This window comes from Bison bison, unplaced genomic scaffold (genome assembly GCF_000754665.1).
Source record: "Bison bison bison isolate TAMUID 2011002044 unplaced genomic scaffold, Bison_UMD1.0 scf7180017845482, whole genome shotgun sequence".
Classification (NCBI taxonomy): domain Eukaryota; kingdom Metazoa; phylum Chordata; class Mammalia; order Artiodactyla; family Bovidae; genus Bison; species Bison bison.
This window is the reverse complement of record NW_011476055.1, coordinates 51,079-74,550: the sequence shown is the minus strand read 5'-3', so window position 1 is coordinate 74,550 and position 23,472 is coordinate 51,079. Positions and strand designations below refer to the sequence as shown.

At 37.6% G+C, this 23,472-nt stretch overlaps 1 protein-coding gene, 1 long non-coding RNA gene and 1 other non-coding gene across 6 annotated transcripts in view; 1 reads left to right on the top strand and 2 right to left on the bottom strand.

The window, feature by feature from the left end:
- LOC104984959 overlaps positions 1 to 23,472 on the top strand; it is a 70,476-nt gene that overhangs the window by 12,394 nt on the left and 34,610 nt on the right. Inside the window, exon 3 of one of the 3 annotated variants that reach the window (XR_824823.1) lies at positions 12,581 to 12,637. The exons of the other annotated variants lie outside the window; for them this stretch is intronic. This is a non-coding gene — a long non-coding RNA (uncharacterized LOC104984959). Of the gene's footprint in view, positions 1 to 12,580; positions 12,638 to 23,472 lie in introns of those variants that run through there. 3 annotated transcript variants of the gene reach the window in all.
- TRNAC-GCA lies at positions 11,365 to 11,436 on the bottom strand. Its single transcript has one exon. It is a non-coding gene; the product is annotated as a tRNA-Cys (tRNA).
- Positions 12,639 to 23,472, bottom strand: part of MYOZ2 (myozenin 2) — a 38,640-nt gene continuing 27,806 nt past the window's right edge. For both annotated transcript variants that reach the window (XM_010834955.1, XM_010834963.1), the window contains exons 5-6: positions 20,819 to 21,002; positions 12,639 to 13,078 (exon numbers count right to left, since the gene is read on the bottom strand). In XM_010834955.1, the coding sequence (XP_010833257.1) occupies positions 12,844 to 13,078; positions 20,819 to 21,002 (419 nt within the window). In that variant the 3' untranslated portion in view covers positions 12,639 to 12,843. The remainder of the gene's footprint in view (positions 13,079 to 20,818; positions 21,003 to 23,472) is intronic.

The window sequence follows — 23,472 nt, the reverse complement described above, 5'->3', positions numbered from 1 at the left end:
CCCAATTGCATTCATCTCACACGCTAGTAAAGTAATGCTCAAAATTCTCCAAGCCAGGCTTCAGCAATACGTGAACCGTGAACTTCCAGATGTTCAAGCTGGTTTTAGAAAAGGCAAAGGAACCAGAGAACAAATTGCCAACATCCATTGGATCATCGAAAAAGCAAGAGAGTTCCAGAACAACATCTATTTCTGCTTTATTGACTATGCCAAAGCCTTAGACTCTGTGGATCACAATAAACTGTGGAAAATTCTGAAAGAGATGGGAATACCAGACCACTTGACCTGCCTCTTGAGAAACCTATATGCTGGTCAGGAAGCAACAGTTAGAACTGAACATAGAACAACAGAACAACAGAACAACAGACTGGTTCCAAATAGGAAAAGGAGTACGTCAAGGCTGTATATTGTCACCCTGCTTATTTAACTTATGTGCAGAGTACATCATGAGAAACAGGCTGGAAGAAGCACAAGCTGGAATCAAGATTGCTGGGAGAAATATCAATAACCTCAGATATGCAGATGACACCACATTTATGGCAGAAATTGAAGAGGGACTAAAAAGCCTCTTGATGAAAGTGAAAGAGGAGAGTGAAAAGGTTGGCTTAAAGCTCAACATTCAGAAAACTAAGATCATGGCATCCAGTCCCATCACTTCATGGGAAATAGATGGGGAAACAGTGGAAACATGTCAGACTTTATTTTTTGGGCTCCAAAATCACTGCAGATGGTGACTGCAACCGTGAAATTAAAAGATGCTTACTCCTTGGAAGGAAAGTTATGACCAACCTAGATAGCATACTCAAAAGCAGAGACATTACTTTGCCAACAAAGGTTTGTCTAGTCAAGGCTATGGTTTTTCCAGTGGTCGTGTATGGATGTTAGAGTTGGACTTTGAAGAAAGCTGAGTGCCAAAGAATTGATGCTTTTGAATTGTGGTGTTGGAGAAGACGCTTGAGAGCCCCTGGACTGCAAGGAGATCCAACCAGTCGATTCTAAAGGAGATCAGTCCTGGGTGTTCTTTGGAAGGAATGATGCTAAAGCTGAAACTCTAATACTTTGGCCACCTCATGCGAAGAGGTGATTCATTGGAAAAGACTCTAATGCTGGGAGAGATTGAGGGCAGGAGGAGAAGGGAACGACAGAGGATGAGATGGCTGGATGGCATCACTGACTCGATGGACGTGAGTTTGAGTGAACTCTGGGAGTTGGTGAGGGACAGGGAGGCCTGGCATGCCTCAATTCATGGGGTTGCAAAGAGTCGGACATGACTGAGCGAATGAACTGAACTGAACTGAACTGAATATCCTAATTTTAGAAATAGTGAAAGTTAGGTACTTAGCACAGTGTCTGCCATATAGGAGGCACTCAATAAACAAACTGAATTATTTAATAAAAGATCTATCAGTTAAGTATGACATCTGGTTACAGCCAGGAAATATAGTAAGTCAAAATGAGGAAGGCAATGTGGGCCATACTGATAAATCCAGAAGTAAAGGCCAAAACCATCTAGCTTTTGATTAAAGCTATTGCTAGAATTTTTGTGCATGAATGTAATTTCTCTTTAATTTTTTGAAACCAAATTTTATACCATGTTATATTTGTATAGTTCTTTAGAATCTTAGAGATGGAAAGGATCTGAGAGATCAGTTTGCCAAAATCCCTTATTTTACAGATGAGAGCACTTAAACTGAGGGACATGCTAGACACTGATAGAAGCAGGACTAAAATTCAATTTCTAGTCACTTGGAATTTGCCTGGTATAAAATATTTTCTGTGATATATTCTGAGATTTCACAGGAGATAGCACTCTTTTGTTTCTTAAAGTGCAACCAAATTTCTTCCATATTCAAACACTGTTGATAAACAAAATTGACACTTCTGTCCCTTTCTGAAAGACAAGGGAAGGGAAACAAAAGAAACAAGTCAAGAGCGTTTCACAGGTAAAGGTTATCTTTTTCTGAATTGTGGTATCTGTAGTAGTATTCTGACTTTATGAAAAACAGTATGGTGTTCAGAAATTTACCAAACTTAATTTCCTACCTCTTGGGAATCTAACAAATCTAAGTCTCTGCCATGTATATGTGTGCACATGCACACACATATACCCACACACAGATACTATTATGTATCTTAGACTGACTTGTTTTTGATGTAGTTCTTTAAGAAATACAATAGTGTAATAACAGTATGTCTTTCACTCACTGCATATTGGCTGAAGCCACAAACCCAAAGGAAGTTGCCCTGGAGAGCACTTTGCTTTTGTAAAGATGGCAAAGATATTCAGGGCACCAGTGTTTTCAAGTTGAACTTCCTTGTTGAAATTCACTTCACAAAAGAAAATAAGTGTGTTGTTTAATACAGTAATAAAATTATTGAAAAATATTCAGTGATAGAAATATTACTAAATATTACTATACAAAGAATTATAGGTAAAGGCAGAAATTTTAGAGTATTTAATTTCTTTATTTTGTAACCGTTAGTGGTCTTGAGTTTTCAGTCTCTTGTCTGTAAAACAAGCCCTCAAACTGAAATTATGCTGGAGGAAAAAAACAAACTTTTGGCAGGTAATATCCCTGGAATGCCTTTTTGTAAATTTTTAAATCAAAGTTTCTGATTAAATTGTTTTCTACAAGTTTTGCTCTGCTACTGTTTCAGATTCTTTTAATTCTGAAGAACTCTATCAAATTAGTTATAATAGTTTTGATGTGGTGGAGAAAAGCAATTCCAGTTACCAATAACAATGCTGACATTTCCGTTTTAAACAGTATTTAGTAGTAGGTAGAGCAGTAATTTTCAAACATCTTAGACCGCAACCTAGAATAAGCAGTATATTTTATGTTGTAATCCAGTTTACAAGAACACATATTAAAAAAAAAAAGTAGTTTCCTGAAATAATACTGTTTCTAGTGGTATGCTCTGATATTTTCTTTTATTCTATTCTGTTTCATTTGAAAAGCTTCTAATCTAAGTTAATTTTTACATCACCTAACAGGACACAACTATAATTTGAAAGACATGGACCAAGAGGTTTTTAGTGGAAGGAGCAACATTTACGCTTTCCTTTTAATACTAAAGAGTATGGAATTTTACTCCCTTCCAGTTAGGAAGAATATTCATTTTGTTTCAATATTGTTATATTAACATTTTTTTTTACAGTTTAAAGTAAAATTTTTTAACATTGTTTTTTAAAAAAAAACTTTACTCTCTGTTTCTACATTTTACTGACTCACGGTTTTATTTCTTTGTGGCTAATATATAAGGTATACAAATTATATAAGGCTATATTTATATAGATACAGATAAATATGAAATCACGTACAATGTGTTTTGTCACCAGAAAGTGGGTTGATTGTACCCGTGGTCTGGATGATTGTGTTCTCCACTGAGATAGGAGAGGGAATAAGATAGTGGGAGGAGTGTTATTAAAAGATCAGAAGATCCTTGGGTTCTAATTTTAGACATGCAATGTGAGACAGTGACAGTTTCTTCTCTAAGTTTCTATTCCTTAAATGAGGGAATTGATATAAAATATTTCAAGATAGAGGCTAATTCTAAAGTGCCGTGGTTCGAAGTAAATGATTGTTTATTTAAACCAAAGAGAGTTAGTATTATGCTAGTAACAGTACTAGTGGCTTGTATTTGGTAAAAGAGTAAACTGTTTTCATTATTCTAATTATCAATATATTTAAAATATTAATATCCTTTTGTATTAATAAGAGGACACTTAAATAAACATCAGTGTATGGATTTGTACAAGCGGCATAGTCTAATACATTCTGATAATTATGATGATTAGCCATAATTAATATTATATGTAAATGCATCTGAAAACATAATTTTTTTGTGTTGCTATTCATCTTAGTCTGTTCAGGCCACAATAACATAGATTGAGTGCCCTATAGACAACAGAAATTTATTTCCCGTAGTTCTAGAAGCTGAAAGTCCAAGGCCAAGGTGCTGACAGATTGGTGTCTGGTATGAATCTACTTCCTGATTTATATTTGGCCATTTTCTCTCTGTACTCACATGGGGAAAGGGGCAAGAGAGCTTTGTGGAGTCTCTTTTATGAGATTCTAATCCCATTCATGAGCACTCACGCTTATCATTTAATTACCTCCCAAAGGCTCCACCTCCTAATACTAATCATATGGGAGTTAGAATTTCAACATATTGATTTTAGGGGTGCCATGCACCTTGTCTATCATATTTTAAGTTTAATGTCTCTTTAGTAGATTTTGATGAGTTTTTGAGGAAACATTGTAATAATTATATCCACATCCCTTTCTATGTATCAGAAGTAAAGAATGTTTCTTGGATAAATGTGGTCTGTGTTTGCATTTGACTTTATGTTCTGAAATAGCAGCCGAGCCTAGAGTGCTCAGCTGACCCAGAAGACAGCCTTGCAGGAGACCTGCAACCTGAGGCAAGTCGGTTAGAATCTTCATTAGCTCTAGTTTCTCATAAGGTAAAATAGATATTAGGTACTGAGTTTAAAGTTAAGCTTCGAAAGTAGTCCTGCTTTTTCAAGATAAGTTGGAAAAGAAGAAAAAGTTATTTCAGGTTGATTATATTTAGGTAAGTTTTCCATTATGTTAGCATCATGCCTCAGTTCTTTAAGCAACATGGTGAAAGGACTTTGGGGTGAATGTTTTTATTCATTGTACTACAGAGATGACTGTGCCAAAACATTCGAATTCAGGAGCCACGTACTTCATGATTTGAAATATTCCAAGCAGGTGTATGAATGAACAGTCATTTTAGTTTTTCAAAAAAATGAAGGATTATGTAGCCATCTGTCCTTGGGAACTCCTTTCTGGTTGTATAATGTAGTTTCTAAAAGAGGTAGGGTATACTGATTGAGAGAAATATCCATCATACTGATTTTTTTAAATTCTCAAGTGACCTACAAAGTATGTGAATGCTCACAAGAGATCGCACTGTTCTAGCAAGATCCTAAAAAGTCTACCCTAACTGCAATTTTGAGTCTGAGAGCAGAGTTGGCATTAATGCTTATGCTAAAAAATAGTCAGGCCGTGTTAGTGTTTCTCATTATACATGTGTTTAATATACTCACTGCTCCAACATATTTTACTTCTAAATCAGGGTCAAATATATTTATCCCAAAGCAGTTCCAGCATAACCTAATCTAACTTCATTCTAAATGTCTTTGCTTTCTTACTGTGTGGTCTTGATAATTTTTTGTTACTAATAATAGCTAATTATCCCCATAATTAAGATGAATTTATTTATGTAAAAAAATTTTATTGTTCTTCACTATATATCACGCATAGAGCATACAGCAGCTAACAAAAAAGGCAGTCTGTATCCTCAGAGAGCATTCATTCCAGTGGGTGAGATAAATAATCAAGGAGTAAATATATTGTGTGTGGCACCTACAACTTGTGGGTCTTAAACAACGTAGTTGACTGAGGGCCCCAGTTCTCCTTACTCTGACTTCCATCACTGCATTCGTGCTGAGTCTGCCTTTCACAGTGTGCTCCCAGCCAGTGAGTAACCATGACAGTGACCCTAAGGCAGACATGTTGCTGAGAAACACTGGACCTCTTCTGCAGATGACGTTGGCTCGCAGATCTTCCAACAACCTTGCTGAATTTTCCCTGGACTGTCAGGCAGTCTAGAACATATCCATATACTTCCACATGAGGTCCCTTAGGTCTCTCCCAGCCTTTCTCTGACCTGTCTCCCCATTTTCCTAATAAAATTATTACAGATGTTTTTTTAATTTTATTTTATTTTTAAACTTTACATAATTGTATTAGTTTTGCCAAACAGATTTAACTGCATCTTGGCTTCTGCTTCTCAGAGGACCCGGACTAATACATTATGTTAGGAAGTAATAAGGGTTATAAAGAAAAACAAAAGCACAATAAGGGGTTATATGTGTGCTCTCTTAAGTAAGGGTGGTCAGGGAAGGTCTTAAGCAGAAGTGGCCTGTGAAACAGAAATAGTTGGACAAAATTCCAGAGTAAAGTAAATTGCTTGAGATTATATTATTAATTAGTGATAAATCAGCAAATAGCTGGCACATTTAAATGCAACTACTGTTTTATATGCAGTTATAAGTAAGTGATGATAAAGAAAATGAAAGAGTATTTAGGTGACAGTTCATATTAGACAGTTGATATACATAGAACGAAACTACTTCAGAAGGAGTGAGGAGAAAGCTCTAGAAACCATAGAATAATGCAGTTATTTCTTTTCAGCCTACTTCATTCTGGCATTCCTTTCTTCCCCCTGTTTTTTTTTTTTTTTTTTTTTTTGAGAAATCAGACATTTTAAAAGTTTATATATACAAGAAAATATACATGTAACAATTAAAACATTTAATTAGTATAACCCCACCAATACAATGTTTGCTACTGTATTTAAAAGCATTTATTCAAAATATGTCAAGCTCATTCCAAAGGATGAAAGACACATGAGCCCATTTCTTATGCTATGAGGTATATGGTAACAACAACAAAAAACCTAAATGCAAAAGGACCATCAGTTGCCTAAATATAAAACTGATCTTTGGCAAAGATGTGTTACACAGGATAACACAGCAATAAGGAGATCCTTAATTTCACACCATCTCCTCACATCACGGGCCCTGTTCACTCTTCCTTTTCAAAGAGTTACAACTCTGTTAGAGAGAACTCAGAATTTTAAACAGGTGGTCTGCTGATTAACGTGTATCTCCTCAAACCTCAGTACTACAGCTATACAAATTACACTTTAAAAATATTTGAAACAGATAATTTAATTTATTGGTTGGCTATGAGTAGGAAAATACATCAGTAAAGAAAAGAGACCCTGTATATAAATATAATACTAGCTAGTGCTGCAGCTTCTATACCAATTCTATACCAAATCAGCAGAATTTACCTTTTTTCTTTCTGACTTTTTCCGGTTCTGTTTCCTGAACTGTCTCCATCTCCTACACTGCCTAAGTTGTTGTTGAAATGTATTTCAAAATATTACACAATCCAGAATAATAAGCACATTCATTTTGAATCTGAACTATAACCTCTTAGAAATAGCTCCCCCGCCATCTGCTCTTTGCCCATATGCACCAAATCTTCCTGTTGAAATCACATTATATTGAGAAGTCAGGGGAGGTTTGTATCCTGAGTTGAAATCTAGTTCTTTCATTTAAGGAATTTAAATAGGGACACACCTTTTTTTAATCTAATAATACAGCATCTTCAGCTATTGAAATTCTTATACAGTTTTACAATTTTGCCTTTTTCTTAGCTCTGAAAAGTTAAACTTTTTAAAGCATTATAATTTTCTAAAAATCCTTTTGTGTATTTGTGAAGTGCTTTGATCAGTTAGTTTGAAATAGATTCCCCTTGCTTGTTCTTTTGGCAAAAACCTGGCATTCTTCCACCTTTCATAGAAAGTAAACTGCCCTTCTTCCTACAGAATAGAGCATGTGGAGGTCGAAAGTATTTTTCATAAGAAAAGGGGCATTCAGAGCAATACTTAGCTAAGCTTAATAAAAAGCAGTTGTGACTGAGAAACTGCAATGATGTCATGTAAGTTTTATCTTGCATAAGCAGCAGAGTGAGGAAATTCCAGAATTAATAAGTGTGCTGGTACAGCTGTGCCGTGAGTTGGAAAGTTCAGGATGTACTTTTCACTCTCACTGACTGGACATTTTGCTCCACATCAGCCTTTGTGAAAGTGATTGGCTCTCTCCATTTCCAAGCTGCTAAAACATTTATAAATGAGTCTATTTAGAAAATGTGAAATTTTCAGTGGATGCAGTAAGTGATCATTTTGACTAAAAATTATTTTCCATATTTACCTTGATTTTATAATAACCAATAATTAGTTACTTTAAATTATCAAGTCCTTTCAAATATTGAATTAAGAAATGGAGTATTAGCCTTGAGAAATGATTGAAGGGAATGAAGAGTTAAAAGCCAAGAATGAACACTGGTCTAGTTGTTAATGTAGCTCTAGTATTATCCAGAAAGCAGCTGACCAGCTGATCAACAAGAAATTGGCTAAATAAAATAGATATAATTTTATGACTCAGAATTCTATTGAACAGTATAATACAAATTCTTCTAAAGTTTTGAAAAGTAGAAAATATTTTCATTTAAATGAATGTGTTTGGTGTGTTACTACACTTCATTCAGCCTTATGGGTATTAGTGTTTTATATTTCTGTCCTCTTTATTTACTCTTCTTTCTCCCTTCTTTGTCCTTACGGGGGAGAGGGGAAAAAAAGATTACATGGAACAGTCCACAGAATTACAAAAAGAGTTGGACACAACTAAAAAAAAATTTTAATAATTAAGCATGCATATTGCTTGTTTGAAAATCTGAAAGTTTAGCTTTTTATGAGTACCTGAATGACTTTAATGGATGACTCTAAAATTACTCAATTTATAGATATATTTTTGCAAAGTTAATATTAATATGATGGAGATTTTTTATTATTTTGTCTAGTAATAAAATAATTTTAACGTTGAAGTTATTTCTGAAGGAGAAGTTATGAATTATGAGTTCTTAGAGCATATGTTTTAGATTCAGACTCACCAAGTTCTTCCACTTTGAAGCTAGTATTAAGCTAGTCACTCTAGTTCCCTGAGGCTCACTTTTCTAACACAAAATGGAGATTATTTATAATACAGTTCTCACAGGATAATCACAAAAATAAAATGATGTTAAAAATACAGGGAATTCCCTAGCAGTCCAGTGGTTAGTACAAGGTGCTTTCACTGTGATGGGCTGGCTTCAGTCCCTAGTTGGGGAACTGCTTCTGCTGCTTAGTCGCTTTAGTCGTGTCTGACTCTATGCAACCCCATAGACGGCAGCCCACCAGACTCCCGTGTCCCTGGAATTCTCCAGGCAAGAACACTGGAGTGGGTTGCCATTTCCTTCTCCAATGCGTGAAAGTGAAAAGTGAAAGTGAAGTTGCTTAGTTGTGTCCGACTCTTAGTGATCCCATGGACTGCAGCCCACCAGGCTCCTCCGTCTGTGGGATTTTCCAGGCAAGAGTACTGGAGTGGGGTGCCATTGCCTTCTCCGAGTTGGGGAACTAAGATCCTGCAAATCTGTGTGGTATGGTACAGCCAAAATAAATAAATATAATATTTTAAAATACACATTAAGTAGCCATTATTAGGCTTTTTTTTTTCCCCAAAATACTCACTACACCATTAAGTAGTGAGTATAGTGCCTGGCATTTAGTAGTCCATCAGCAAATGTTATTTTTATTCATTTTCTTTTAACTTTTTTTCTCTTCTGTTTCATTTTCCATATGTACAAATGTGGGTGGAAAAAAAATGCCACAGTCTTTCGCTGTTCTGAAAAGGCTATCATATTTCTTCAGACTTAGAAAGATTTAGCTGCTTTTCAGATCAGTGAAAAACCCATTCAAAATTCCTTTCAAATTCTAATTGTGTAGCAACCAGAGTGTGAAATTTGGCATTTCTAAAGGTGTCAGACAGCTGAATTAGAATTAATAGACACTTCCCAGGAAAGGAAGAAATACAATAGTGAGCAGAGAGTTATTCCATTATTTTCTAACCAATTTTAAAAAAATACTTAAAAATTAAAAAATTTTCCTTTATGAAATGGAGAATACTGTTCTATAGCTAACATATTTAATTGCTGATCCCCTTTTGGTGATTGTCAGAGTGGTGACACTGAGCATAGAGTTCAACTACTTTGAGAGAATTACAATAACGTAATAAAATTTCAGTGTAATGAAAAATAGCATTTTGAATTGCTAATAACTAAACCATTTCATCAAAATACATAATAGAATGGGACTAATTCTTTTTCTTTTTTAAAAGATTAAACAAAAAAAAAAGCATGAAGGTTCTCTGATATCTAGAGTTTATTACAGATGCCAACACTGTTATTTTAAAACAGGTAAACGGGGAATTCCCTGGCAGTCCAATGGTTAGGAATCTGCTTTCTCTGCCAAGGGCCCAGTTTCAGTCTCTGGTCAGAGAACTAAGATCCCACAAGCCTGCTTGGTGTGGCCAAAAAACAAATTAAATAAAATAAGTGAAATGAGTAAACACCAAAACATAAAACTAAAATATCTTAAAGATATATTTTAAATAAAACAAATTCCCTACAATGATAATATATATAAATATATTGATATTGTTCCTTTCTAGAGATTGCATTTTTCATAAGCATTTTTTTTTTTAATTTCTCTGCTTTCAAGTTTGAAGATCATCAAAACAACTGTTGCAGGAAGGGGGACCCCTTCCAGGGTCTGAAACTGGGCACTTGTTTAACAACTCGGAAATGAATTGTCCGAGGAGACACATGTGCTGACAAAGCAAGAGATTTTATTGGGAAAGGGAACCCAGGTGGAGAGCAGTAGGGTAAGGGAACCCAGGAGAACAGCTCTGCCCCGTGGCTCTCAGTCTTGGGTTTTATGGTGATGGGATTAGTTTCCCAGTGGTCTTTGGCCAATCATTCTAATTCAGAGTCTTTCTTGGTGGCGCACGCATCACTCAGCCAAGATGGATGCTAGCGAGAGGGATGTTGGGAAGTGGACAGACACACGGTGTCTCCTTTCAACCTTTCCTGAACTCTTCAGGTTGGTGGTGGCTTATTAGTTCCGTATTCCTTATCAGGATCGATTTGGGAGAATGGCATTGAAACATGTAAAATATCATGTATGAAACGAGATGGCAGTCCAGGTTCGATGCATGATACTGGATGCTTGGGGCTAGTGCACTGGGACGACCCAGAGGGATGGTATGGGGAGGGAGGAGGGAGGAGGGTTCAGGATGGGGAACACATGTATACCTGTGGCGGATTCATTTTGATATTTGGCAAAACTAATACAATTATGTAAAGTTTAAAAATAAAAATAATAATAATAAAATTCCTAAACAAGGGGAAAAAAAAAAAAAAAACTCATGCAAATGGTTACTATGGTGCCTGGCCAGGGTGGGTGGCGTGCGCCACCAGGAGAGACTCTAAATTAGAATGATTGGTCAAAGACCACTGGGAAACTAATCCCATCACCATAAAACCCAAGACTGAGCCGCAGCAGAGCTGTTCTCCTGGGTTCCCTTACCCTACTGCTCTCCACCCAGGTTCCCTTTCCCAATAAAATCTCTTGCTTTGTCAGCACATGTGTCTCCTCAGACAATTCATTTCCGAGTGTTAGACAAGAGCTCAGTTTCAGGCCTTGGAAAGGATCCCCCTTCCTGCAACACAACCACCAAAGTGAAATAAAGAAAGAAAGTGAAGTCACTCAGTCGTGTCCAACTCTTTGCAACCTTGTGGACTGTAGCCCACCAGGCTCCTCTGTCCATGGGATTCTCCAGGCAAGAATACTGGAGTGGGTTGCCATTTCCTTCTCCAGGGGATCTTCCCAACCCAGGGATTGAACCTGGGTCTCCTGCATTGCAGGCAGATGCTTTATCCTCTGAGCCACTAGGGAATCCCAAAAAGCCTACCGTACCTGGTATTCCCAGGAGGTCTCCCATCCAAGTACTAACCAGGCCCGACCCTGCTTAGCTTCCAAGATCAGATGAGATCGGGCATGTTCAGGATTACATACTTTTATAAATATGTGATGTTGCTACATGCCATTTTCATTACTCTGTTGTGCACTTTCCTTCTTCCAGTCTCCTAAACTTAATCTGGTAGGTAGTTTTCTGTGTATGAGACATTTCTTCTCTGTTATAAACATCTACCACAGAACGTTTAACTGAATTGAAATGGGAAGAATTAGTATTTATTTCTTTCCAACTCCATGTTGTACATTCAATCATATTTTTAAATATACCTATAACTTTATGTTAATTTGAGTCTTTTATACTAATATTTTCATATATTTATGACAGAAATGTGCTGTATTACATTCAAATGCTCTTGTCTTCTTCCATTTCTTGCTTTTATGGCATGTACTCCCTAGAGCTTAAGGATTTGAGCAGAATTTAAAGATTCAGCCGAGAAAGCTGCTAATTCAAATTACATACTTTCTCTCTCCCTCATATACATACTTATTTGTATGTCTATTAGCATGTCTTGTTATTACTCTTCTAAAAATGTATTCATAAAGTTGAACCTAAACAACACACAACATTAGGATTTGCAGAACTTGAATTCCAAGTATACCTTGGTCATGAAAACTACAATAGTATGACGTTCTTTGGGTCATTTTCTCTCCATATCGTTGACTTAATACTAGACAACAATAATAACCCAATTGAACTCTGGAGACTGTCATCTGGAATAATTATCTGATGATTCAAAGCATGTTGAAAAATATAAAGCAATTTCAAAGTTCTAAGAAATTTGAAATTTTAAGAAAGACTATTGAAAAGACTTCATCTAGAAAAGTTATTTTATCGTGGAAGCTTGTCAGAAAAGAAGAACCCAACCCTTTTCTCCATCAATATATGCTTGTATATCAACTTCTATAGCTTTCATCCCTTAAATAAAACTCTGAATTAATCTAAATATTTTTGCACTGTATTTTGATTCTAGATCCATCTAAAAACTTTATTCAGGAATAGCTTATATTAAAGGCAACAAAGATGAAACCCTTTGTTGTCAGTAACTTTTCTGGACTTTTCCAGTGTGGAGACCGGATTGTTTAACCAAGCAGTAACAAGATTATGAGTACAGACAAGTGAGTTAAAAGTTTTTTTTTTTTAATAAGATTTTGAATTGTTTATTAGATTTTGATCTGAGATTGAAATTAAATGCCATAAAAGGAAAAGTGCTAAATTGCTATTAATTATTGCTACTATTGAAGAGTGTTAGTGGCTTTGCCAGTAAGTAGAATAATAATACAGCAACATTTATATTCAGAGGTTTTTGTCGCACATACAACTTTCTTTTATAGGTCTTCTGATTCTGGTATGGTGTTATCCTCTGTAGGTTCAGTTGTTATAACTATAGGAATATTCTCAGATATCCATCCCTTCGGAGTCCTATTAAAGGACCGTCTGCCAGAAAGAGGATTGGCAAAGGCCATGAACCTGGGATCTGTTAGAAGTAGTAGGTCAAAATCTGGAACCTTGAATTTAACCATTTTTGATGCTTTTTCAAAACCTCCAAATGGGGTGGCAACTCTGTGAGGAGTGAAAAGAAAAAGAATAAATTAATATTCAAATTTATTTGCCAGAAAATAGAAAACAATTTAATGCATGATCTTATGGGGCATGTTGTTGTGTTATAGTCTTAGTAGGGTTTCAATTTTTGACCTCTGAAGTAAGCGTTTCCATTCAAGGACCATGCCCTTATGATAAAACAGATATTTGATAATGAATTTGTGTAAAGACCTTTTGTATGTACTCTTAGTTTTGGACTGAACCATTCTGTTTCCCTGGACGCTGAGTCATCACACACATTTCTTGCCTTCCTGCCTTTGCTAACAATGTTACACTTGCTTATTTCCTCTGGGGGAGAAAAAAAAAAAAAAGGTATTTCCTCTGTGCCTCCTTTCCACCTGTATATATCCTGTGGCCTTTAAATTTTAACTTCCCCCTAACTACCTCAAGCCCTCACTCCCTTTCTTAACCAAATTCCTATAGCATTGATTGTTTTATGTTAGTCTTATAGTGCATCTGTTAATAATATGGCATTTGGTATTGTCAGCTTCTATTTTTCAGAATATGATTTGGTTTAGGTCATCTGTGAATTATAAGTTCTTTGAGGGTAAGAAATGTATCTTTGCGTTTTTCTAGCTGTGCCCCAAAAACATCAAAATCCTTCTACTCATCTGAAAAAGTCCACCTTCCTTATCTTGGCATTCAAGATGTCACGTAACAGTTTAGCTTTCTTTGACTTAGCCATTAATTAATCATCCAGTGCCAGGCACATTTATAAATGCTGGATATATGGCAGTGAGCAATGTAGTCAGAGTGTAAGGTTTTATATTTCTAGTGAAAGAGATAGACAAAAAATAAACGTGTAAGTTAATTATACTTCAATAAAAATAATTTTTAGTTTTTAATAAAATTTTTAATAAAACAGTAAACATACAGACAAACATTCAGTAATAAGAGCTATGAGAAATTTAAAATAGGGTGATACAATAGAGCATAACTGAATGAGTAGATAGGGAGAAAAGACTTCTCTGAAGAGGTGACATTTAAACTGCCATCTGAAGGTCAGACGTTAGCCATGGACAATATAACAGAAGCACTTCAGCATTTCAGATAGAGTAATTAATACAAAGAATCTAAGGCAGAAATAATGTTGACTTTTTCAGAAACGAAAGAAAGCCCATGTTGCTAGACAGGTAAGTGAGGGGAATGGTAGAAGGGAGAGAGGACAGAGGGGTAGATTGTGAGGAAATCCATGTGTCCAGTAAAGAACATGGATTTCATTGTAAGTGTGAAGGAAAGTCATTGAAAACTGAAAAAGGTCAGTTTTCATTCCATTCCCAAAGGCAATGCCAAAGAATGTTCAAACTACTGCACAATTGGGCTCATCTCACACGCTAGTAAAGTAATGCTCAAAATTCTCCAAGCCAGGCTTTAATAGTACATGAACCGTGAACTTCCAGATGTTCAAGCTGGATTTAGAAAAGACAGGAACCAGAGATCAAATTGCCAACACTTGCTTGGATCATAGAAAAATAGAGAATCCCAGAAAAACATCTAATTCTGCTTCATTGACTACACTAAAGCCTTTGACTGTGTGGATCACAACAAACTGTGGAAGATTCTTCAAGAGATGGGAATACCAGACCACCTGACCTGCCTCCTGCAAAAACCTGTATGCAGGTCAAGAAACAACAGTTATAACCGGACATGGAACAACAGACTGGTTCCAAATTGGGAAAGGAGTACATCAAGGCTGTATATTGTCACCTTGCTTATGTAACTTCTGTACAGAGTACATCATGAGAAACATGGGGCTGGATGAAGCAAGATTGTTGGGAGAAATATCAATAATCTCAGATATGCAGATGACACCACCCTTACGGCAGAAAGCAAAGAGAAACTAAAGAGCCTCTTCCTGAAGGTGAAAGAGGAGAGTAAAAATGCTGGCTTAAAACTCAACATTCAAAAAACGAAGATCATGGCATCTGGTCCCATCACTTCATGGCAAATAGATGGGGAAACAATGGAAACAGTGACAGACTTTATTTTGGGGGCTCCAAAATCACTGCAGATGGTGACTGCAGCCATGAAATTAAAAGATGCTTGCTCCTTGGAAGAAAAGCTATGACCAACCCGGACAGCATATTTAAAAGCAGAGACATTACTTTGCCAACAAAGGTCCATCTAGTTAAAGCTTTGGTTTTTCCAGTAGTCATGTATGGATGTGAGAGTCGGATTGTGAAGAAGGCTGAGCACCAAAGAATTGATGCTTTTGAACTGTGGTGTTGGAGAAGACTCTTGAAAGTCCCTTGGACTGCAAGAAGATCAAATCAGTCAATCCTCAAGGAAATCAGTCCTGAATATTCATTGGAAGGACAGATGCTGAAGCTGAAGCTCCAATATTTTGGCCACCTGATGTGAAGAGCCAACTAATTAGAAAAAGACCCTGTTGCTGGAAATGATTGAAAGCAGGAACAGAAGGGAATAACAAGAGACGAGATGCTTGGATGGTATCACCAACTTAATGGACGTGAGTTTGAGCAAGTTCCAAGAGATGGTGAAAGACAGGGAATCCTGGCGTGCTGCAATCTATGGGGTCGCAAAGAACTGGACAGGACTGAGCAACTGAACAACAAAAACAGGAGGTATAACTTGAGAAAATTTTAATAAAGATTACTCTGGCACCTGGTACTGTGTGAACAAGTATAGGTGGACAAGAACGAAGAGGAGATATGGTACCAATTCAGGTGAGAAATGACAGTAGCTTAGATTTCAAGTGTTTTCCTTGAAGAAGTGGGTGGTTTCAGGATGTGTTCTACAGGGAGGGTCAACAGGATATGCTGACAGATTGGATGAAAATTGTGAGGGAAATGTAAAGATCAAGGATTATTCCACGGTTTAGAGTTTCAGTAGCTTGCTGGTAGAAGGCAAGGAGAAACAGGTTTGGTGTGTTGTGTGTGTGGAAAAAAATGACTTTGACATCGTAGTGGAAAGGTCAATCCTGCTAGTTTTACCCTATACACTTTCGTTTAGTCTTTGTTCCAGTCAAACTGATATACTGCTTGCTCTTCGCCTTGTTGGAGAAGGAAATGGCAACCCACTCCAGTGTTCTTGCCTGGAGAATCCCAGGGACAGAGGAGCCTGGTGGGCTGCTGTCTGTGGGGTCGCACAGAGTCGGACATGACTGAAGCGACTTAGCAGCAGCAGCAGCTTCTCCTTGTGCTCTCCAACGTCACTGCGTTTACTCACTCATTTTTCTCTGCCTGGAGTGCTCTGACTGTCATTACTGACGTTTCTAAATCCCCTTTAAGTTTTAAGTAATTTATACTTAAGTATTTGATATTTAATTTTATTCTTGAGCTTTCCCTGATCTCCTACAGCCAGAACTAAACTCTTTCTCCCCTAAGTTTCCATGAACTCTATTTTTACCTCCCTGTAACCTCATTTTCATCTTTCATTATATTCAATAGTCTGTCTGCCTAATTTCTTATCAGACTACACTCCAAGAGGACTGGAATTCTCTCTGATATATCTTTATATCTTGCTCAATATACATAACTGTTTAATGTATTTTGCCTAGAGGATCCTCATAAACATTTGGACAGTGGAATTGGCAGGACTATAAATTCTCCAGTATTGTGGAGATCATTTTAAAACCTAGAAGAGATCTGATTTTCTTTGAAGCTCAGTCACCTGTGATCTTTCTTGACTATCTTAATTTCTGGATGATAATAGTAAGGGACTATGAAGTCTAGTAAAGTAAGGAGGAAATGAATGATGGACTTTGAAAAATGAGATGGGTTTGATGTGTGGGCCTGAAGCATGATTGAAATAAATAATAAATGAAAAAATTAAAGATAAAATGCTTGAAATTTAGATTTTGAAGATGATGCAGATATTGGTCGGCTTCCCTGGTAGCTCAGTGGTAAAGAATCTGCCTGCAATGCAGGAGACCTGGGTTGGGAAGATCCTCTGGAGGAGGGTCTGGCAATCTACTCCAGTACTCTTGCCTGGAGAATTCCATGGACAGAGGAGCCTGGTGGGCTATAGTCCATGAAGTCACACAGAGTCAGACATGACTTGAAGTGACTAAGCAGCAGCAGTAGCATAGATATTGGTAATGGCAAACTTTAAGGAAAGTCAGTAGTGACTAAGATGGGATTGGGAGAGAGATCCTTTAAAGCAATACAGTCAAGGACTTAAAAGGGCTGAGAGTTCAGTGAATCATTTAAGCCACCAGAAAGTGATGACAGGAATAGTCCTGGGGAAAAAGACTGAGAGCCAGATAAAATCTTCAGTGTCCCCAGGGTAGATAGGTGACCTCAATGATGGCTATAGCACATGTCACTGTGTCATATATTGGACTGGCCAAAAATTTTGCTCCTTTAGGGTTTCCATAAGATGTTACAGAAAAACCTGAAAGAATGCAGGTTTTGGCCAATGCAGTAGTAGTATAGAATCTCATGTCTTGCTGTGTGTGCTTAGTTGCTCAGTCATGTCCGACTCTTTGCAACCACTTGGACTGCAGCATGCCAGGCTCCTCTGTCCATGGGAATTCTCCAACAAGAATACTGGAGTGGATTGCCATGCCCTCCTCCAGGGGATCTTCCCAACCTAGGGATCAAACCCATGTCTTCCACATTCCAGGCAAATTCTTTACCATAAGTGAAAGTGTCACTCACTCAGTCATGTCTGCTGTTTTCTATCCCATGAACTGTAGCCCGCCAGGCTACTCTGTCCATGGAATTCTCCAGGCAAGAATACTGGAGTGGGTAGCTATTCCGTTCTCCAGGTTATCTTCCTGAGCTAGGGATTGAACCAGGATCTCCTGAATGGTAGGCAGATTCTTTGAGCCACCAGGGAAGCTCTCATGTCTTATTGGCCCGTAATTTTCTTGTCTTCTAGTTTTTTTTTTTTTTTTCTGAAGAACAGTATGTTTTACTTTCTGTAAACATACATCTTTCTTACATCTTTTCTCAAGATGCCTGGCCTCTTAAAATATTTCCCCAAATCGCTGTGGAAAATATGGATAACAACAGATTACTGAGTAATGCATTAACTTCAGTCTAATGCAGGATTTCAGCAATCATATCAGTATAGTCTTTCATGTCCAGGGCCTAAAACCATTACTCTGGGGGTGAGAGAGATTGGTTAGGAAAAGAACTTTAAGAATTTAAATTATCAGTCAGGTGCTGTGTGATCATTAAACTTCAGAAGGTATAGTAATAATGAAAGCTAATATTTATCAACAGAGTGCTGTGTACCTGCTCTGTTAGTATGGAAATCACCTTGAGATCTTGTTAAGCTACAGATGCTAATTCAGTCAATCTAGTATGTGTCCTGAGATTCATTTCTAACCAGTTCTCAGGTGATGCCAGCACAACTGGTCTCACCACACTTTGAGTACCAAGGCTTTACATGATTGTCTCATTAAATTCTCAAAACAACTACTTGAGTTGATTCTTTTTCTATCCCCTTTTAATAGATGAAACTGAAACACAAATAATTAAATGGCTTACCCAATGTCACCCACCTAATAATGTATAGAATCAGAATTTAAACCCAGGTATTCAGACTCACTGAAGCCTGCTCTTCTCTACTACCATTTGTTGTACCCCTTGGACATAATTCTTAAGGAGTATTGGGCCTTTTGAGATCGTTTCTAAGTAGAGCAGTATATTGAGGACTCACATCTGTGATATAAGTGAGTGATTTAATGTCCCACATTTTGTCATTTGATTTAGTGGATTGAAGAGTCATTAAGAGTAAAATTTGACTCACTGCATACATAAAACTTCATATTCTTAGATGTTCAAGATGTCCAAGAAAATGTTTTGTCATTTTGGAAGTTTACCATTATAAACCTATAATTAGTTCATTTGTTCGTTCATTCATTTACTCATATAAAAAATTGTGTGTGTGTGTGCTAAGTTGCTTCAGCCGTGTTCGACTCTTTGTGACACTGTGGACTATAGGCCACCAGGCTCCTCTGTCCATGGGATTCTCCAGGCACAAATACTGGAGTGGGTTGCCATTTCCTCCTCCAGGGGATCTTTCTGACTCAGGGATCAAACCCGCATATCCTGTGTCTTCTGCATTGACAGGCAGGTTCTTTACCACTAGCACTACCTGAGAAGCCCGATTATATCTAGACACTGCTATATGCTGTGAATTCAAAGATGGAAAGATTGTAGTAGGTCTTAATTTCAGTGAACTCACAAACAAGAAAAGAGAGAAATATAAGCAGGGCGTGGGGGAACACATCATGGACTAAGATAATTACTTTAAGGGAACATTTTCCTGAGTACAGAGGAACTTGTAAAATTTAGAGCCTGGGATCTGATCTAAACACTTTTGTAGGGCACAGTGCAAAATGAAAACTCGGGACTCTTTGTTTAAAGCTTGTTAGGAATTTCAGACATTAAAGCAAAAGTTTAAATCAGCTATGGCCTTTTTAATTGTGGGGCCCCATGCAATTGCACAAGCCACACATCCAAGGGAGTATAAGAGTATATTGTTATCCATTGGATACAAGAGGCTGGAGTTGAACATTATCAGATTTAGGGTGAATTTGGTCAGTTAACCTTGTATTTGGAGAAGGCAATGGCACCCCACTCCAGTACTCTTGCCTGGAAAATCCCATGGATGGAGGAGCCTGGTAGGCTGCAGTCCATGGGGTCACGAAGAGTCGGACACGACTGAGTGACTTCACTTTCACTTTTCACTTTCATACATTGGAGAAGGAAATGGCAACCCACTCCAGTGTTCTTGCCTGGAGAATCCCAGGGACGGGGGAGCCTCGTGGGCTGCCATCTCTGGGGTCACATAGAGTCGGACACGACTGAAGCGACTTAGCAGCAGCAACCTTGTATTTATTAATTCCAAAAATCACTTTTATTCTTTTATTTATTTTTTCTGAATTAAATGAAGAAAGAAATGTTCTTCTGCCACTGAAATCCAATATTTGAGTTTGGTATTTAGTGCATTAGCTTTTCCCTTTTCATTCAGTATGTTTTGTTTTTCCCTCTTCATTCTGGGGTCAATTTCTTCTGTAAATGAAAACATTCCCGTCCATTTCATCACCCATCTCCTACCTCCTACCACTTATCCAGTGAAAGATTATTGTTTCAAAAGCAGAATTTTCTTTTCTTTGGCACCATTTGAGACTGTATCCTGTTTGTTTAAATTTTTATTGCCTTCGGACACAAAGTAAACTTGTTAACAGAAATGTTAAACATTCAAAGTGTGAGACTATTTGTAAGATTTTTAAGATCTCTGAAAATAGTTTCAAGTTTTATTCAGTTAGAAAAGCAAAATATTCCACTGAAAGATTTGGAATATTCTACTAAAAAACAACTGTGCATCTCTGTAATTCCCATAATATAATTTCTTTGAACACAGATCTGACTTAAAATGATTTTTTAGTTTGTCATCTATGTAGTGACTAACAAGATTGTTTGGAGCAACACATAAACTAATATCAACCTTCACATTAGAAATCAGTATTAAAATTGCTTTTTAAAATGTTGGAGATGATCTTGTAACAGTGATAGTTTGTGATTCATAGCCTTCATTTTTATACTAAAAATCTACCATATTAGTAATACTGCAAAAATGAGTCTTTGCCTAGGCAAAGATATTATATATTGCTTGTAGTTTTTTGGTTTTTTTTTTTTCCTACCAGGGGATTCAGTTCTCCATACTGTGATATAACAGCCTTTGTATTGCATGCTGAAGTGTCATCCAGGGTAATTGAATTACCTGTTAAAGCTCCTGTAATCAGGCAATTCTGCCTTTCCTTCAGGCTTGAAAAATTTAGGGTATAAAGCCTCTAAAAGCTCCGGATCATTGCTAATGGCCTGTTCCCAGGGCGACTGGTAGTACTTAGGGACAGCTGTGGTGTTGAATCTTTCAGGAGGAATTTCCTTCAGTGGTCCAGAATATCCTTTGGAAAAATATTGCAAGAATAAGTAAACACAGAGTTCCTGAGAGTTACTAAATTCCACCTAGCATTTTACCATGTTTAATTTTTCATACAGGGGTAAATTTATCAAAAATGCATTCTTTTTATGATCTCTCAGGAAAGAGTAGTCCTACAGCATTAGACAGTTTTAAATCCCTTTAAATTTATGGAATTTTCAAAAGAAACCCCTTAGTGTTTCATTTTACCAAATTATACAGTTAGTTTCTTCCTTGACTGTCGTAGTATATATTTGTTCAGTGAAACTATTAATTGTGCACCTTACATTAATTTATACTAGGCCTTATATACCACAGTTACTGCATTAATTTAGAAACTAGGTTCTGTGGAAATATCAATAAAGACAGATCTCCCTCCCCTGGGAGCTGATTCTTTATAGGTAATGTTCAGGTGTTGACTATCTAAAATTGCTGCGTGCTTACATGCGTCTAAGTTGCTTCAAGTCGTGTCTGACTCTTTGGACCTCAGCCCTGCAGACTCCTCTGTCCATGGAATTCTTTAGGCAAGAATACTAGAGTGGGTTGCCATGTCTTCCTCCAGGGCATCTCGTGACCCAGGGATCAAACCCACAACTCTTATGCCTCTGCATTGGCAGGCAGGTTTTTTTGTTTGTTTGTTTTTGTTTTTAACCACTAGTGCCACCTGGGAAGCCCAATTTTTTTTTTTTTTTTGTCCTTGGATGTGGGATCTGAGTCCCCAACCAGGGATCGAACCAGCGCCTGATGCTTTTGAAGTGCGGAGTCTTAAGCACTAGACTGTCAGGGAAGTTTCAAGAATACTGGAGTGGGTAGCCATTCCCTTCTCCAGGGGAATCTTCCCAACCCAGGGATCGAACCCAGATCTCCGACATTGCAGATGGACTCTCTACCTTCTGAGCCATCAGGGAAGCCTGAAATTGCTGAGTGGCCTGTCAAATGTTCAAGCTTCAAAATGGTGAAGTAGCTTGTCTCCACTGTCTTTGTCAGGCCCTTCTTATTCCCTGATGTGCCTATCCTTTGTTTACTTTGTTCCTGAGGATTTCTAACCTTTCTGCTTCCAGTCTTACCTCCTCAATTTATTCTTCTCCCATGAGCCAGAAGTTTTCTGTAAGTATCATTTAAAAATCACAATTCCTGGCATAAATGTGAAACCATTTTCACATACATTAACTGACATTCTTCAGGTCTTCAAAGGCAGAACTGTTTACTTACCAGCTACACTACCTTACTGTCTAGTTATCTCTTTTAAATAGTTCTCTCTTCTGTCATATCAGAACCTCTGCTATGCAGTCACTGCTACTTTTAGGTTTCCGTGATGCTCTTTTCCTTCTCTAAAATGTTTTCTCTTTTATTATGTTAAACCATGCCTAATCTTTCTATACACTAAAAATTAGTTTCTCTTTTTCAAAAACTCTCGATAATTCCACCAATAGGCAGCTATTTGTTTGTAGTAATTTAATTTTCTTCTGATTGTCTCCAGCGTCAAATGGCAGTCTCTTCAGTAGGCTGCTTTTCTCTGCTTCAGTTCAGTTCAGTTCAGTCACTCAGTCGTGTCCGACTCTTTGCGACCCCATGAATCGCAGCACGCCAGGCCTCCCTGTCCATCACCAACTCCCGGAGTTCACTCAGACTCACGTTGATCAAGTCAGTGATGCCATCCGGCCATCTCATTCTCTGTTGTCCCCTTCTCCTCCTGCCCCCAATCCCTCCCAGCATCAGAGTCTTCTCCAATGAGTCAACTCTTCACATGAGGTGGCCAAAGTACTGGAGTTTCAGCCTTAGCATCATTCCTTCCAAAGAAATCCCAGGACTGATCTCCTTCAGAATGGACTGGTTGGATCTCCTTGCAGTCCAAGGGATTCTCAAGAGTCTTCTCCAGCCCCACAGTTCAAAAGCATCAATTCTTTGGTGCTCAGCCTTCTTCACAGTCCAACTCTCACATCCATACACGACCACTGGAAAAACCATAGCCTTGACTAGACGGACCTTTGTTGGCAAAGTAATGTCTCTGCTTTTCAATATGCTATTTAAGTTGCTCATAACTTTCCTTCCAAGGAGTAAGAGTCTTTTAATTTCATGGCTACAATCACCATCTGCAGTGATTTTGGAGCCCCAAAAGATAAAGTCACACTGTTTCCACTGTTTCCCCATCTATTTCCCATGAAGTGATGGGACCAGATGCCATGATCTTCATTTTCTGAATGTTGAGCTTTAAGCCAACTTTTTCACTCTCCTCTTTCACTTTCATCAAGAGGCTTTTTAGTTCCTCTTCACTTTCTGCCATAAATGTGGTGTCATCTGCATATCTGAGGTTATTGATATTTCTCCCAGCAATCTTGATTCCAGCTTGTGCTTCTTCCAGCCCAGTGTTTCTCATGATGTACTCTGCATAGAAGTTAAGTAAGCAGGGTGACAATATACAGCCTTGACGTACTCCTTTTCCTATTTGGAACCAG